This window comes from Vulpes lagopus, chromosome 5, assembly GCF_018345385.1.
Source record: "Vulpes lagopus strain Blue_001 chromosome 5, ASM1834538v1, whole genome shotgun sequence".
NCBI classification, from domain to species: Eukaryota; Metazoa; Chordata; class Mammalia; order Carnivora; family Canidae; genus Vulpes; species Vulpes lagopus.
Window position 1 is genome coordinate 45,053,956 of NC_054828.1, and position 15,399 is coordinate 45,069,354.

Consider the following 15,399-nt stretch of genomic DNA (forward strand, 5'->3'; position numbering starts at 1 on the left):
ATTTTAATCATGTGTCTGCAGACTTCATTATTTGAATCCTTTGTGGTCTGTTACTTTTTTTGGTGGAAGTGGGTCAAAGGGAGAGGGAGGGAGAGAATTTTAAGCAGGCTTTATGCCCAGCACAGAACATGACGCAGAACTCAATCTCACAACCCTGAGATCATGACCTGGGCTGAAAATCAAGAATCAGATGCTTAACAACTGACCCACCCAGGCACCCCTGGTCTATTTCTGTAGGCTGTTGTTTTTCTTTTCTTTCAAAAAAAGAAAGAGGGATCCCTGGGTGGCGCAGTGGTTTGGCGCCTGCCTTTGGCCCAAGGCGCGATCCTGGAGACCCGGGATCGAATCCCACATCAGGCTCCCGGTGCATGGAGCCTGCTTCTCCCTCTGCCTATGTCTCTGCCTCTCTCTCTCTCTCTCTCTCTCTCTCTCTCTGTGACTATCATAATACATAAAAATTAAAAAAAAAATAAAAATAAAAAAGAGAAAGAAAAATCCCTCTATTTTGTCTCCTCATTTGCCTGGTTATTTAAAATAGAATACCAGTCATCGTATATGAAAAATTATACAGATTTTAGGCCAGGATATTGTTATCTACCTTAAAGATTTTTCTTCTGGTAGGTAGTTAGCAGTCTCAGATTGCCTCCAAACAGTGAGTGATTTAGATTATTTGAAACCGGTCTCATCTCTGTGAGATCTGGTATCTTTCCAGTTCATTCTTAACTCCTAAGGTATAGCTCCTTCAGGGCCCCAACCAAAGTATTGGGCATTTATCAGATCTTCCATCCTGGGTAGAACCTGAACTCTTGTTTTTCTGCTATAGGCTATTGAGAGTTTATCTCAACTTCTCATTTTCCTAGCTACCTCTTAAAAAATTGTCAGGCTCTATCTGGAAAAAAAAAAAAAAAGAGGCTTCTTATTCTGAACTTACCTTTCTGGGTTTCTGTGACACTGTGATTTGTAATAAATATATAATTGTCTTCACCCTCATTCCTGGCAAAGAGCTCCTAAAATCCTTGCTAAGTGATAACAGCAAAAAAATTCAAAGAAGTGTCATTTGTTATTTGTAATAACCCCTTTGCAGTCACACCGGTTATGTCATATTGTGTTATTACACGGATACCTGCATCACGGGCATATATTTTGACCTTCTAGTTGTACGGATAAGTTCTTTGGAATCTATATGCATTTTTATTAACCACAATTGAATTCTAAAATCATACTTCCTCCTAACATGATGCAACACACTAACCTTCTTCCCAGACAAATTGGCAGAGTCCTATATTTGTCTTTGGTTGATGCTCATTCCTCTTCAGGATGAGTCACACTTTGTCTGTGACATTCTGTAACCTTCCAAGAGAACTTCCAAACTCGTTCTGGTTGCTGGCCAAATTTAGTTCTTTATATAGTGGCAGAAATGCAGACCCCGTTCCCCTCTGGCTATCAGCTGGGGCTTAGGCTTTGAGCATCTGCCTTCCACTCAGGCTTCTCCCTCTCTCTCTGCCCCTCCTCCCCCCGCTTGTGTTCTCTCTCTCTGTGAAATAAATAAAGTTAAAAAAAAAAATCAGTTCCTCATCTATAAAATATGGATGATAGTAATTCTCATACAGATTTATACTCTCCTTATTCTCTGTTGTGTATAACCTGCAACCCTTTTTATAAAAATTTGGTTGGTTATTAATATCATTTTGGCGTTCTGCTCTAAATTTCAGATGACTTAGGATAGTTACTTCCTGACCATGCACATAACTTAATGAATCCTGTGAGTGACTACATGATGATCATGATAAAAGGCATTCTTGCGATTTTATACTCTTCTATTTTGTTAGTACAGATAGGATGCTACTTAGGGTTATTGGAAATGTTGGGCAGGGAGGAGGATGACCTAGCAGGATTTTAGTTCTATGTGACTATTTTACATTCCTTAAAAAAAATGTACTATTTAGTCCCTGAACAACAGCTGCTGGATATTGAAGATTGCGACCTCAACGTGGTGAGATTATGTTTTCAAGTTTTCCTCCCCGATGAACATGGTAATTTGACAACGGCTCTACCTCCTGTTGTCTCTAACCCGATTTATGACAACCGTAAGTACTTTATTTTATTGTATTTGTATTGTATTTATATGTTTTTTAGTTTAATTTTTTAAAGTATTTTGGCAATTAGAGAAAGTTTGTTCATTGTAAGAACAACTCAAGCATTACTGAAATAACAAGAAGACTAGATCTTCTCTGATCTCCTCCTCCAAAGATAATCTATATCCTCAGGTACATATTTCACCAGTTTCTTCATATATAAAAACACGTTATCACTATCATTCATACAATATACTTTTAGCAACTTAAATCATCACAGATCCTTTGTAAAAAATTATTTTCTCTTAGCAATGTTATCTTGAGCCTTTTCCCTTTGAGGTACCTTGTTCCCTTCAGTAGCTGCATATTTCCTTATATGGCTGTATCATCATCTTATTAAACCAAACAAGGTATTTGGTTTGTTTCCTTCTTGATTTTTTCTCTAATAAATTGTATTTCAGTAAATATCCTGTATATGCATATTTTGTGCATATGTGTCTCTGGCATAATTTTACAGTAGTATGAATGTTGGCAAATCCTGGATCAAAGGATAGGGATGTTTATAGTTTTAAAAGATTATGAAATTGCCCTGAAAGTTTTTGTGCACACGTGTATGTATTTGCTCTTACATATGCATCCATTCCTGGTATATGACGGCCTATTTTGCATCTAGAAGCACATAGGCCTATAATGGTAGATCAGGGTATCCTCCTTATGGAGAATTTTGAATTGCCAGGGAGAGTTACTGAAATTATATTCCTAATAAAAGAGAGCATGAAATCACCTTGTTATAGGGTTATAGTCATGATGTAAGAGATTAATCTGGTGACAGTGTATGGATGGATTGAAAGGATCAGAATTTAGGAACAAGGAGATTTAACTTGTGGACCTATTATTGCTGAGAAATGAAGTCACAAGGCTATAGACCAGGGTGGGCTTGTCATCAGAAAGGAAAAGGACAGGTGTGAATGATTAATGTACTTAGTGTCCTTAATTTCTTTATACACTAAAGCTTTTATCTGTCCTATAAATTGTTTCCCTAGAATTCTCACCATCAAAAAAGAATAAAAATGGGACCCCTGGGTGGCTCAGCAGTTTAGCACCTGCCTTCGGCCAAGGGCGTGATACTGGAGTCCCAGGATCAAGTCCCACATCGGGCTACCGCATGGAGCCTGCTTCTCCCTCTGCCTATGTCTCTGCCTCTCTCTCTCTGTGTCTCTCATGAATAAATAAATAGAATCTTTTTTTAAAAAAAGAATAAAAAATATTACTAAGACAGAAACCCATTAAAAAATCCTTTTTATTTAGGTGCTCCTAATACTGCAGAATTAAGGATTTGTCGTGTAAACAAGAACTGTGGAAGTGTCAGAGGTGGTGATGAAATATTTCTACTATGTGATAAAGTTCAGAAAGGTATTTATTTGTTTCATTGAATTTAGAATATGCAGATCTTCTTTGGCTTACAGTGGGGCTATACCATGATAAATTCACTGTAAATTGAAAATAATCTTAAATTGAAAATGCAGTTAATACACGTAACCTACCAAACGTCATAGTTCAGCTTAGTGTACCTCAAACATGCCCAGAAAACACTTACATTAGCTTATAGTTGGGCAAAATGACCTAACACAAAGCCTACTTATAATAAAGTATTGACTATCTCATGTAATTTATTGAAAACTGTACTGAAAGTGAAAATCAGAACAGTTGTGAGTATATCAGTGGTTTACCCTCCTGATCATGTAGCTGACGTGGCTTGCTGCCACTGCCCAGCATCTTCCGAGTGTCATGCTGCCTATCACTAACCCAGGAAAAGATCAAAATCTGAAGTACGGTTTCTACTGACTGCATATCACTTTCACACCATCATAAAGTCAAAAAATTGTCAAGTTGAACCATCATCAGCTGGGAACCATCTGTATTTTAGATTAATAGATGGATTTTGTTTTCCATTGCTGTTCCTTTGCTTTTGTATTCATTAGATGACATAGAAGTTCGGTTCGTGTTGAATGATTGGGAAGCAAAAGGTATATTTTCGCAAGCTGATGTACACCGTCAAGTAGCCATTGTTTTTAAGACTCCACCATATTGCAGAGCTATAACAGAACCAGTGACAGTAAAAATGCAGTTGCGGAGACCTTCTGACCAGGAAGTTAGTGAATCAATGGATTTTAGATATCTGCCAGATGAAAAAGGTATGAGTTCTTGGTGGTAATGTTTTATGTATTTCTTAAAGTTCTCCTAATACCATTTTCTTGTAAGATACATTTGCATACTTTTAGGTTTATTTATAGTTCACGTTTTATTTCCGGAAAATTTTTCGGTGATTTTTTTTTTTAACCTATTGATATTTATGCTCTTTGTATCCCTGTCTTTGGAAAGGAATCTAGAATAATTTCAGAGTATCTGAACTGTTTACCAAAATTTATTTTATATTTGAGGTTCTATTTTTGTCCTTATTGTGCCCTTTTTATAGATGGAAAGCTTGCCATTCAGAATGGTCTCCATTTTGGTTTCGTCCTTACCTGCCCTTATTGCGTTAGTTGACATTGGTAACTTAATAGGTGTTATGAGAAAACAAGACGAGTATTAGACCCTTTACTATCTACTTGGGACACATTCTGCAACACTTAATAAATCCAAAGCATATACATTTGTTTAAAGCACTTTATGGGAATAAAACACCTGTTTTTTAAAGGAGAAGCCACATAAACCTATGATGATCTACATGTTTTCCTCGTTTCTTTTTAACCAGATACTTACGGCAATAAAGCAAAGAAACAAAAAACAACTCTACTTTTCCAGAAACTGTGGCAAGATTGTGGTAAGAGTATTTGATTTGTATTTAAATAGATTTTGGGTTTTTTGCTTTATTCAATTTTCCAAATTTTAGCTGATGTTTTTTTAAATTGCATTTAATAATGGAAAAACTTTATCACAGCAGTTAATTTTCCTGAAAGACCTAGACCTGGTACCCTAGTATCAACTGGAGAAGGAAGATTCATCAAAAAAGGTATTTTATCCCCCATAGAGAGTATTCCTTAACGGTCAAAAGACCAGTGCTTTGCACAGTATATTGGATTCTATTCTTAGGAAAGGAAAACTGCTTCTTTGCTATTTTCTAGGCTCACAAATTTTTTTGTGCTTTGAATATTAAATGAATTGATCTCAGCTTCTTAAGGTCCTGTTGGAAACTATGATTATGTTTTGGGGATTTATTGTTTGAGAAATTACATTTCTTCATATGGTGGTAATTTTACCTAATTACCCCATGTCATGGAATAAATGGTTTGGATCTAGCCAGTCGCCCATCTTTAAAAATAAAGTTTTGCTGGAACACAACAACCATGCTCATTTGATTACATATTTTGTCTGTGGTTGCTTTTTTCACATTATAATGGCAGAATTGTGTAGTTCCAATAGAGGCTGTATGGCCCACGGAGTGAAAAATATTTGGCCCTGTACAGGGAAAAAAAAAAATTGCAGACCTCTGGTTTAGATCATTGAACCAGGGTTATTTAACTGGAATTCTTTTCTTTCCCTTACATTCTTAAATCTGTGCTTTTTTCCTGGTTTAGTATGTATAGCAGTCCTCCTATACTATACATACAGAATCCTTGATTTTTTTTCTGTCTGGGGATTTTATAGTACCTTAGAATTATATCTTTTTTTTTTTTTCTTTTTAGAGAGGTGAGAGAGGGAAAGAGGGAAGGGCAGAGGGAGAGAGAAAGATCTTAAACAGGCTCCGTGCCCAGTGGAGAACTTGACACTAGGCTCCATTTCAACTCTGAGATCATGACCTGAGCTGAAAGAGTCAGATGCTTATCTTAACAAGTTATGTGTATTTTTCAATCATCCCTAATGAACCTTTCCTCTGTCTCCCCATTTTCTCCTAAGAGTAGTGAATATGAAATGATTTTGGCTATTTAGATTTCCATTAACTGAAATTCTGATTTTTTTTTTTTTTTTAAGTAATCTCTGTGCCCAATGCGGGCTCAAACTCACAACCTTGAGATCAAGAGTTGCGTGCTCCACCAACTGAGCCAGCCAGACACCCCTGAAATTCTGATTTATTTTTCACTTTCCAAAAATACCTTTATAAGGCCTCAGAAGCTAAATTTTCATGCTTAACTGGAATGAAGCTATCTATTTAAAAATAACTTACCAAAATTATTTTATAGGTATTTGTAAAACAGTAAGTGTTACAGAATTCAGCTTCGGACTCATGTAATAATTTTAGTGCTATTTAATATTTTTCTCTAAAATGTTACATCAGTTTGCTTGAAAATTTTCTTAGTGTGGTTATGCAATTTTAATTTAGAGATAGTGTTTTTTATACTTTTGTTTCACTTTGCAAAAATACATTTTCCTCCCCACAGAATCAAACTTTTCTCATGGTGCAGTTTTGACAGAAATGCCCAGGACTTCAGGCATTTCAAGTCAAGCAGATTCCTACTATTCCTCGTCTGTGTCCATGTCAAATGCACTGTCACATCATTCTTCACCCATACCTTCAATGGTGTCTCAGGCTTCTTCAAGCTGGTCATCAGGGGCCCACCCCACCTCGCGCGCAGTCAATACGAATCCACTGAGTGGTTTTTCAACAGGGACACTCTCCTCTAATCCACAAGGTATCTCACCATATCTGGAAATACCTCTTGAGAGTGATTTGAATGCCTCTAATGCTTGTATTTATAACAATGCGAATGACATAGGCAGAATGGAAGCGCCATCCATGTCATCAGCTGATTTATATGGTATTTCTGATGGCAACATGCTGCCGAATTGCCCTATGACTATGATAACACCTAGTAATGACAGCATGAGGGAGACTGATAATCCGAGACTTGTGAGCATGAATCTCGAAAACCCCTCATGTAATTCAGTGTTAGACCCAAGAGACTTGAGACAGCTCCATCAGATGTCCTCTCCCAGTATGCCAGCAGGTGCCAGTTCCAGTACTACCGCTTTTGTTCCTCAGCCAGAGGCATTTGAGGGATCTGACTTCAACTGTACAGATAACAGTATGATAAATGAGTCAGGACCATCAAACGGTACTAATCCCAACAGTCACAGTTTTGTTCATAGTCAGTATTCTGGTATTGGCACTATGCAGAATGAGCAATTGAGCGACTCATTTGCATTTGAATTTTTTCAAGGTAACTTGTAAAACTTAAATGGTAGTTTGGGTGTATTGAATACCAAGCTGGAAAGTATGAAAGGAAAATCCTGAAATAGAAATTTAAAAGGACTTTACTGTTTCTTCTTTTTGAAACATGTGACCCGATACTGTGTGTGGTGGGACTTCTGCTTTACAGTCCTACCCCGTCTTCTCAGTACAGAATGAAGAGAATATCAAGACACCTCAGTTCTTCCAAATACACATTTTTTATACTTCTTTTGTATTGTATTAATGTATTCTTAGTTAAATGAATTAACTGATATTTGCTTTTAAGCAAATTTAAGGTAAAACCTATAATGGCTATGCCATTAAAAAAATGATTTTCTTATTATTTTTGAGACCCATAGGCCAAGGTGACCCCTAAGGGGTTTTCTGAGGTTTCTTGGAGTTTCTTAAATTTGCATGTAAGTCAACAATCTTTAAAATTAAAAATCTAACTCGGGTTGAGGCCTGGGTGCCTAGTGGGTTAAGTGACTGCCTTGGGCTCAGGTCATGATCCTGGGACCCTGGGATGGAGTTCCAAGTAGGGCTATCTGCTCTGCAGAGAGTCTGCTTCTCCCTCCCTCTCTCCCAAATGTGCACTGTTTCTCAAATGAGTAAAATCTTTTAAACAAAAAATCTAACTTGAACAGAAGATTGTTGAAGTGAGCTCAACTCACTCAACTCAAGGTAGGGAAAGTTCTCTACATTTCAGACCAATTAAATCCTTACCTTTAAAATTGCTTGTGATTTTTAGCTTTAAACCCATGTCTTTAGGGTGAAGAGGTTTCCTTAGACCTCTCATCTTTCTTGTGTTCCCTCACTCACTGTGATCACCTCTAATTTCATGCTCTCTGTTCCTAAATTTTATCCTTACCTTAGACCTATCCTCTGACCTCCAGGCTTGGAGCTTACCCATGTATGTAAAATTGCTTATTTGACATCTCTACTTAGGAACCTAATTAGTGAGCTCTGACTCAACACATCCAAAACTGAGTTCATCATCTTCCCTCCCAATTTGCTTCCCCTTCAGGCTGCCCCAACTTAGTAAATAGCAGTGCTATGCTTATATAGTTGCTCAGGTTCAAAACCATGGAGTCATCCTTGATCTTTTCTTTCTCTCCCAAATCCAATCCATCAGCAAATCTGGTAGGCCATGCCTTCAAAATATATCCAAAGCTCCCCACCTCTTTTGACCTCTACTACTAACTTCCTGTTCTAAGCCAGTGTCCTGTCACCTCTTGCCTGGATTGAAGCTCTAGCCTCCAGAGATGCTGTCACTTCTTGTGCCCTACCGTCTCCGTCTCTTCTCCCCAAAGTAGCCAGAATGATTATTTGTAAAACAAGTCAAATTGTATCATTAACCTGCTCAACAAAATCCTGAAAATTGGCAGGCTCTTACTCCTCCTATTTCATCTCTTACCATTTTCTTCTCATTCAGCTCCAGGCACTCTGCCCTCATAGTCTCTCTTCAGAAACACCAAGTACGCTTATGCCTCAAACTGTCTTTGTACTTGTCCTCTCTGCCTTGATTATTCTTCTCTCAGATAGATAGGTGCAGAGCTCACTTCTTAGGATCTTTCAGATTCACTCAACTTTTACTGATCAAGGCCTTCCTCGAGCCTATACACAGCACTCCATGTCCCCTTCTATATATTGGTCCATAGCACTTACCAGGATCTGACTTACCAAGCATTTATTTGTTTTGGTTTTTTTCCCCCCTATACTGTAATATAAGCTCCACAGGGATAAAAAAGTTTTTGTGTTGTGTTTGTTGAATCTCCAGTTTGTAGAACGGGGTCTGCCTCATATTAAGCACTCAGTAAATATTTATTGAATGGTCAAAGTACTAGTAATAGAACTTTGTTTTTTGAAAGAAAGAAAGAAAGAAAGAAAGAAAGAAAGAAAGAAAGAAAGAAAGAAAGAAAGAAAGAAAGAAAGAAAGAAAGAAAGAAAGAAAAGCTTTAATTATTAGATGTCCATTATTTTTATAATTCTGTTTAACGTGATATTGGGTTTATGTCAGAATCATGCATCTTCAGGTCAGGAGTTAATAATGGTAATCCAAACTGTTAGAAAGCAAAGTAATCCCACGGGCAAAATGATGGCAGTAATCTTAGTTGTGATGGAATTGTCATGATGTTAAGTAACAAACTTATTAAAGACTTAGTCTCTTTTACAACTAGAACCTACCATGAATGTTGGGCATGTTCTGAGCTAGAAACAACATGTCATTTCACTTACACAGTGTCCAACCAAACAAACTAGTAAGTTTACTGGAACAATTAAAATGGGAGATATATTCTATGACTGTCATGTAAATAAAAGTTCTGAGTTGAATGAAGGAGGAAGGGAAGGAAATGGGAAGGAGAATAAGATAAGACTTGGGGTTAGGATAGTTTAGGAAGGAGGAGAAAAAGATTAAAGACACCTAAGTACCATTAATATTTCTTAGAAATTATGATTTCAAAATGAAACCTTTACTATATAATTTTAAAAGCCATAAGCATAAGAAGAACTTACCAGGGAGGAAGTAAAACTTAGGAAGCCTCATTTCTTTTCTGTTCAAAATATGAACTCAGGATAGCTCCAGATAGCAGTTGATAGGTGGTGAGCTTTTTCAAAAAATACAGAATTCTATAGTTTTGTATTCATTATCACTGACCAGCTTAACACAGACTATTAAACACTTGTCTTGCAAGGTTGTAGATTTGTGCAAACCCCCCCATGTAAGCTGAGTGAAGGTACTACTACATCTGTGTTGAGAGTATTTCCAATGGATTTTTCTTTTTTCAGGTGCTATTTACTGATCATAGAATTTATTTTATAATATAAAAATAACCTGGCAATCTGTTTCTCTTCTATCTCTAAATGTATTTATGTTTTCACACTTAGTTTCCAAGTAAAAAGTGCCCTTCTGCCTTTCTAAACTCTACTTGCATCCTGGACCCTGTTCTCTTTCCGTCTTGTTTCTGTATCTTCACATCACTATTTAGTGGTGGTTTCTTTGTGTAACTGTGGTAAATATCTTCTCTAGCCTTAACAGGGAACAAAAATCTTAACTACTACCTTCATCCACCTTCCTTCACATCTAGACTTGGGAAATGCTTTCAGCTTCGATTTCCTCAGGTCCCAGTCATTCTTTGGCTTATTAATCTTTCACCTCCTACTGTTTTTTCTTTTTCTTTTTTCTTTCTTTTTTTTGAGAGTGAGAGAGGGAGCATGCGTGTACTCAGGAGAAGGGCAGAGAGAGGGGGAGAGAATGTTAAGCAGGCTGCATGCCCAGCGCAGAGCCCAACCCAGGGTTCATCTCACGAATCCAAAATAATGACCTGAGCCGAAATCAAGAGTCAGACAGTTAACTGACCGAGCCACCCAGGCACGCCCTCGTACTGCTTTCTTATGATATTCTGGGAAAAGTGACCAGAGACACTCTCCTTGTCAAATCTGGTGTCCTTTTATCAGTCCTCATTCTGCGTGACCCATCCATAACCTTCTTTCCTATTGGCTACTCCCTCCTTGGATACTCCTCTGAGGTTTCTGTGGTAGGTAAGATTCCTCTCTGAGGTTGACTTTTTTCCAGAATCTCAACCCCAGCCCTCATTTGGTGCTATTTTTCCCCTGGGTGACCTCATCAGTGCCCACAGTTTCAGCTTTCTCTCACGCTACCCAAATGCCTTTATAAACTGCCTCGCCCACCCCTTTTGCATTTTCTACTTTCAGTAATGGCATTACCATTTACCCTGCCACCCAAGATATTTAATAGGAACCTCAAAATCCTGTTTTATTCCTTTTCTCCCTCATAGTCATACTTAGTTATCAAGTCTTTTAAATTCTGCCTCATAAAATGTCTTGCATTTGTCCCTCCTTTTTTCCTAATGCTTCCTTACTATAGGCCTTCATTCCTTTTCTCAAACAGAATCTTCTCTCCTAGTTAAAAATACCACATTCTCCTCGAACCACATTATGTATTTAACAAGCTTGGTAATCTTGGCATCGCTGCTTTTCCTGCCAGTTTAAGTACCTTTCCCTTTAAAAAAATCATATCTTTGTCCACATTTTTATAATCACTCCTATATCCATGAATAGCTACCATTTAGCACCAATGATGCCATGGACTGTGCTAAGTGATGAAGTCCAAAAGATGAATAAGACAAACCTTAAATGACTATAATTCAGTAAGAGGAGTTCTGCATTGAGGACGCGTTCAAAGTGTACCTCAGCTAGGGAAGCAGAACTGCACTTCACAGAGGAGAAGCCCAGTCTTAAAGAAGACGTGTTATAGTTGCGGAGGAACAGAGGCAGAGTGGATACCATGGTGAAGTCATGAAGGCCTGGTAACCTGAGAGATTTTTCAAAGAATGCCAGCTATGTAATGTGTTTGTTGTTTTTTTTCAGTTGAGACCATATATTTAATAACGGTGAACATCTGTCAGGCCCATAGCACGTGCCAGGCTTTGGGTCAAGGCTTTATAAAAGCATCGTTTCTTCTAAACCTCACACCGCCCTTTGGAATTGGTACAGTTTATCCTCTCCTCATGGATGAGGAACCAAAGGCAAACAGAGGAACTCCCTGAGGTCCTCCAGCCATGCAAGAGTCCAGTGTAACCTCAGTCAGCATCCTGGAGCCCCTACTCATAGTGACTGTGCTGTCCTGCCCTCTCTTCTGCTTCACAACCCCTTTGGCCTTTGCTCTGAAGTGTTTTAATCCATTCATATTGCATGGAATACATCAGTGTGCATTTTACTTTTTTGTTGGGTGTTCAAGTTGCTCCCAGTTGTTTCACTGTTAAAATGCTGCTTTCGTGAACATCTCTGTATTTAGAGCATTTCCTGCATTCTGGAATGTTCCTTTAAAGGAGAGTTCTACTAAATTTTCCTCCGTTTTCAAACCAGTCTTGACTCTTCTATCATTTCAAGCCACATAGTTGTAAGTAGCTAAATGTGGACATTTAGCTGCCTCCTGTAATATTAACTGTATTAGGTAGAAATTTTACAGTTATTAGGATTGTTTCACATCTCTGACCTTGCTCCTTTTCTCTGCTGTATATGGCAGGTTTAATCTTCTCCCTGTGTGCATTTCCTCATCACTTGATCCTTGCACAGACACTCCCGTATTAATTAAGTAATCAGTCACACAGCACATTTTTGAATGTCCGATGTGCAAAGGACCATATTAGGCACTGAGAATGACACAGAGGTGAATGAAACAAAACCCTTGCTCTCACTGATGTTGGTCTTTTTCTTTTAAGGGATATTATATACAGTAAAGTACAGAAAGTGAACCAGTTTTAAGTGTACAGCTTGATGAATTTTTACATATGCAAACAGTCATTTCCAGTATCCCAGAAGTTTCCTTCATGCCCTTACCAATCTACCTACACATCAAAAACCACTATTCTGATTTCTGTCATTAGAACCTACTATCATAATGATCTTTTAAATAGGTAACTGGATTTCTCTAACAGCTAGATTGTCAGTTTTTAACCTAATGTTTCAGAAAAAAAAAATTAGACTGTCCATGTTAAGAGAGACTTGGAATTGTGATCCCGGCTGCCCAGTAGCACCAAATAATTTGTTGTATCATACATTAATATGTAGGAGGATTAAAGAAATTGTCATGTGATGTTAAATAGCATGGAGAAATGGAAAGAAGATTTTTTTTTTGTCAAAACATCTGGGTTTGCTCTGCCACATACTCATTACATAGTATCTAAGAAATCGTACCTTCTGTGGGCCTCTCTTCTGATACATAATGCAGATAATACCCTGCTTACCTACCTCACAAGATATGTTGTATTAAATAAGGCATAAGAAACTGTAAATAGTATAGTGCTAGTCAAATATTAATAAACATCTATGTGTATTCTGTGGCCCTGATTAATCTTCTTAACCCAAACACTCCTAATACATGCACATGGCAGAGAGAAATCACTGTGGATTAGATTCTTTAGTAAGAACTCTGGGATAGGTTTCTCTTCAGAGTAGCTATCTGTTTTGCCCAGATCTGGAGGCCTATCTTTTGGCCTTTACTCCTTTCAGAACCAGTTTCCATTATATAGCAAAAATAAGGTCATTTAATGACTTCTAGCTCTGAAGTTCCTAGGCCCCTTAATTTCTTTGCCAAAGTTGATTATGAATCGGGAGTTAGAGGACTGTCTTCCTAAAAGGGAACCTCATCATAGCTAATGAAGTTGCCACTGAAAGATTTCTGATCTGTTTTGTTTTCAGGGATTGACTATGAAAGGGGCAAAATTAGGATGCTTTTTGTATCACATAAAATAAAAAAAACATCATGCTATTTAACATTATAAGCCCAGGATTGGGCAACTAATCAGAGATATATGTATGGTTTGTTTATATCCAATTTTATGCCTTTGGCTAAGACTCAAATTAATATTTTAACTAATATATCTTAGAGTTTAAAGCACAAACTTAAAATTGATAGATAAGACTGAATCTCAAAAATAATTGTCATTTTTTCCATGCATACAAAAGTATAGATCAGAAAATCCTCATCATGTCCCTACTACCATCACTATTAAACAAAATACAGATAAAACTTTTAAACAATTATTTCTTCTAAATATTTTCCAAATGTCTATGGCTTTAGGAAAAAATACCACCTGCTAATAATTATCTATTTAAAGAGGGTAAAATTTATCATTTGTCACTTATCACTTGTTCCCACAACTTCAGTTTACTATTGGACTTTCAAAAATTTAAGTAATTTTAAAATTTTAATTAAACACCTATGTGTGAATAGTAATACACAATAATTAGTAAATAATGTTGGTGCTTCAATAAATTGAGTTTTCAGTGATACCAGCCTAGTAAATATAAGTTTTTGATAAAAGTAAACATCTTGCCTATTTTTCTTTGTTATCTAATCAAAACAGTATAACTTTGTCTAAAATATAGTAAGAAATAGGTAAGATGGAGATTTTGTGGCTCTATGTATGAAAGTCTCTCAAGAGACTTCATTGGGGTCATGGTTCAGACCAGATGAACTCTTTAGAGATGACTTATGTTCTTAAAGAATGTACTGAAAAATAACTGTTACCTGAATTCAGAACCTTACAGAATGGCACTATCCTATTTTTTTACTGTGCTATGTATTTTTGTATGCTTCTTAGTGACTATAATAAATTTAGAGGCATTGAAAAAAGTTTTTTTTAAAGTTCTCAGTTATTTAATGCCAAATGAGTTTAAAAGATGCAATCATTTGTAAAGTGTTAAAATCCTGTTTGTTGTACATAATATTTTATTACCTTTGTAATATCTTTGTATACAGTGATTTTTTTGTGATAATATAATAAATGGAAAAAACCTCTAAAATTCTTAAAATTTTGTTGTGATTTGACTTTTAAAGTATCAGTGAGATTTTGTTATTTATAGCATCCTCCTTGGGAAAGACAGTTTGGTTTCTTAGAAACATTAGGTATTTTTATGGAAAGCTATAGCTGAATGAATATACCTGCACATGTAACTGTCTTTTGAAGTGATAACTTTTGTAGAGTACTAAAACGCATTTTTAAAAGATTTTCATTTCCTGCCTTCCTGACTTATTTCCTGCCTCTCTCTCCTTTCCTGTATAATTCGGGACAAAAGTCATTCACTTATTCTGAGCAAGGTACAGGTAGGTACTGCCACAGGGGCATAAGGGGGTGGCCCAGGGTGGGACTACAGGGTGAAGCCTGAGGGAGGACATTTGAGGGTAGTAGGGAGGGGACTCTCAGGATCTGAACTAAGGATGCAGCAGTAGGAGACGGGTTATTTATGAGGGGGACTGATCGATCAAGTAAATATATTAAGGCTAATGGGAGCCAGACGTCTGTCAGAGAAGAGTATTACAAGTAAGAAAAGGAAGAAAACTAGAATAAGGTTGGGATTGGAAGTATTGGTATACAATTCCCGATCTTCAATATATGTAGAATTGTAGAATAAGAAACGTGTGTGTGTGTGTGTGTGTGTGTGTGTGAGAGAGAGAGAGAGTGTGTGCCTGCATGTATGCATTTGCATTTGTTAGTAACAAATTATAACCTATTGAATAAAATAGGAAGCCAGGAATCCATAAAAAGGGCAAGTTCTACCTTTCAGTGGAATGCTAACCAATGCATGTAAAAGGAATGGTGGAATTGGAAAATCAGTTTTTGACAAGTC

At 37.0% G+C, this 15,399-nt stretch overlaps 1 protein-coding gene across 4 annotated transcripts in view; it reads left to right on the forward strand.

Annotated features, from left to right (window-relative positions):
* REL (REL proto-oncogene, NF-kB subunit) overlaps positions 1-14,847 on the forward strand; it is a 40,922-nt gene extending 26,075 nt beyond the window's left edge. Inside the window, exons 5-10 of one of the 4 annotated variants that reach the window (XM_041755797.1) lie at positions 1,947-2,087; positions 3,384-3,488; positions 4,058-4,270; positions 4,831-4,899; positions 5,017-5,088; positions 6,455-14,844. In XM_041755797.1, the coding sequence (XP_041611731.1) occupies positions 1,947-2,087; positions 3,384-3,488; positions 4,058-4,270; positions 4,831-4,899; positions 5,017-5,088; positions 6,455-7,245 (1,391 nt within the window). In that variant the 3' untranslated portion in view covers positions 7,246-14,844. Of the gene's footprint in view, positions 1-1,946; positions 2,088-3,383; positions 3,489-4,057; positions 4,271-4,830; positions 4,900-5,016; positions 5,089-6,454 lie in introns of all 4 variants that reach the window. The other 3 variants (XM_041755796.1, XM_041755795.1, XM_041755798.1) reach the window with 3 other exon arrangements.
* Positions 14,848-15,399: the final 552 nt, after the last annotated feature.